General features: G+C 49.4%; 1 protein-coding gene across 1 annotated transcript in view; it reads left to right on the top strand.

Moving 5' to 3' along the window:
• Positions 1-1,911, top strand: part of SPAG5 (sperm associated antigen 5) — a 29,487-nt gene that overhangs the window by 7,867 nt on the left and 19,709 nt on the right. The window contains exons 3-4 of the mRNA XM_011940872.1: positions 195-1,282; positions 1,377-1,559. Of these exons, the coding sequence (XP_011796262.1) occupies positions 195-1,282; positions 1,377-1,559 (1,271 nt within the window). The remainder of the gene's footprint in view (positions 1-194; positions 1,283-1,376; positions 1,560-1,911) is intronic.

Here is a 1,911-nt window from a genome sequence, read left to right as displayed (position 1 = left end):
TTAGCCAGGATGGTCTCGATCTCCTGACCTCGTGATCCGCCCGTCTCGGCCTCCCAAAGTGCTGGGATTACAGGCTTGAGCCACCGCACCCGGCCTCTTTTCTTTTTTGAGTTTGGACACTATCTTGCACTTGTAATTGTATGTTGGGAACCAAATTGACCGCCTTAGACAACTACTTTTGTTTCCTTTGGCAGGAAGGCAGCAACAACTCATCTCCAGTGGATTTTGTAAATACCAAGAGAACAGACTTCCCTTCAGAACATTTCAGTCATTCCTCAAAGTGGCTAGAAGCCTGTCAGCATGAATCAGATGAGCAGCCTCTAGATCCGGTTCCCCAAACTAGCTCTACTCCTAAAACGTCTGAGGAAGCAGTAGACCCACTGGACAACTATGTGGTTAAAACCATCGTCCTTGTACCATCTCCACTGGGGCAGCAGCAAGACATGACATTTGAGGCCCATTTAGATACCATGGCAGAGACAAACAGCATATCTTTAAATGAACCTTTGAGAACAGGAGATCTGGTGAGAGAGGAGGTGGCACCCTGCATGGAAGACAGGTTTTCAGAAGTTGTTGCTGCTGTATCTGAGAAACTTATCTTTGAGGAATCTCCGTCCCATCTCTTAGAGTCTCCACCAAATCCCTCTTCTGACCAGCTACATTGCTCCAAGGAAAGCCTGAGGGACAGTAGGACTGAGGCTGTGCCTGAAGACTTAGTACCTTCTGAAAGTAACGCCTTCTTGCCTTCCTCTGTTCTCTGGCTTTCCCCTTCAACTGCCTTGGCAGCAGATTTCCCTGTCAATCATGTTGACCCAGAGGAGGAAATTGTAGAGCATGGAGCTATGGAGGAAAGAGAAATGAGCTTTCCTACACACCCTAAGGAGTTTGAATCAGAAGATCAAGCACTTGTCTCAAATGTGGAAGATATTCTGTCTGCATGCCTGACACCAAATCTAGTAGAAATGGAATCCCAAGCAGCTCCAGGCCCAGCAGTAGAAGATGTTGGTAGGATTTTTGGCTCTGATACAGAGTCTTGGATGTCCCCACTGGCCTGGCTGGAAAAAGGTGTAAATACCTCCGTCATGCTGGAAAATCTCCGCCAAAGCTTATCCATTCCCTCGATGCTTCGGGATGCTGCAATTGGCACTACCCCTTTCTCTACTTGCTCGGTGGGGACTTGGTTTACTCCCTCAGCACCACAGGAAAAGAGTACAAACACATCCCAGACAGGCCTGGTTGGCACCAAGGACAGTACTTCTGAGACAGAGCAGCTCCTATGTGGGTAAGTGCTCCTATGTTCTTGTGCCCCGTGAGTTCCATTATCCTGGACCTTCCCCTCCCTTTCTTTTTGTCATGTTCTTCTGTTTCTGCTGCAGCCGGCCTCCAGATCTGACTGCCTTGTCTCGACATGACTTGGAAGATAACCTGCTGAGCTCTCTTGTCATTCTGGAGGTTCTCTCCCGTCAGCTTCGGGACTGGAAGAGCCAGCTGGCTGTCCCTCACCCAGAAACCCAGGACAGTAGCACACAGACTGACACATCTCACAGTGGGGTAAGAAGGTTCCTTTCAAAGCTTGAAGGATCCCAGTGGGCTCTCTTCCTTGGAATTTAAGCTGAGAAGCTGCCAGAGGGCAAAGGGGACTCCTATCACAAGCTTATACTTAGAACATTTGTAAAAGCTGAGAATCTGGGCAGGCACAGTGGCTGATGCCTGTAATCCTACTGCTTTGGGAGGCCAAGGTGGGAGGACTGCTTGAGGCCAGGCATTTGAAACCAGCTTGGGCAACATAGCAAGATCCCATCCCTACAAAAGATTTTAAAAAAATCAGCTGGAGGCCAGGCGCGGTGGCTCAAGCCTGTAATCCCAGCACTTTGGGAGGCCGAGACGGGCGGATCACGAGATCAGGAGTTC

Source organism: Colobus angolensis, unplaced genomic scaffold (genome assembly GCF_000951035.1).
Source record: "Colobus angolensis palliatus isolate OR3802 unplaced genomic scaffold, Cang.pa_1.0 Scaffold193, whole genome shotgun sequence".
Lineage (NCBI taxonomy): Eukaryota > Metazoa > Chordata > Mammalia > Primates > Cercopithecidae > Colobus > Colobus angolensis.
Note: the sequence above shows the minus strand (reverse complement) of the source record. Positions and strands in the feature narration are given on the sequence as shown.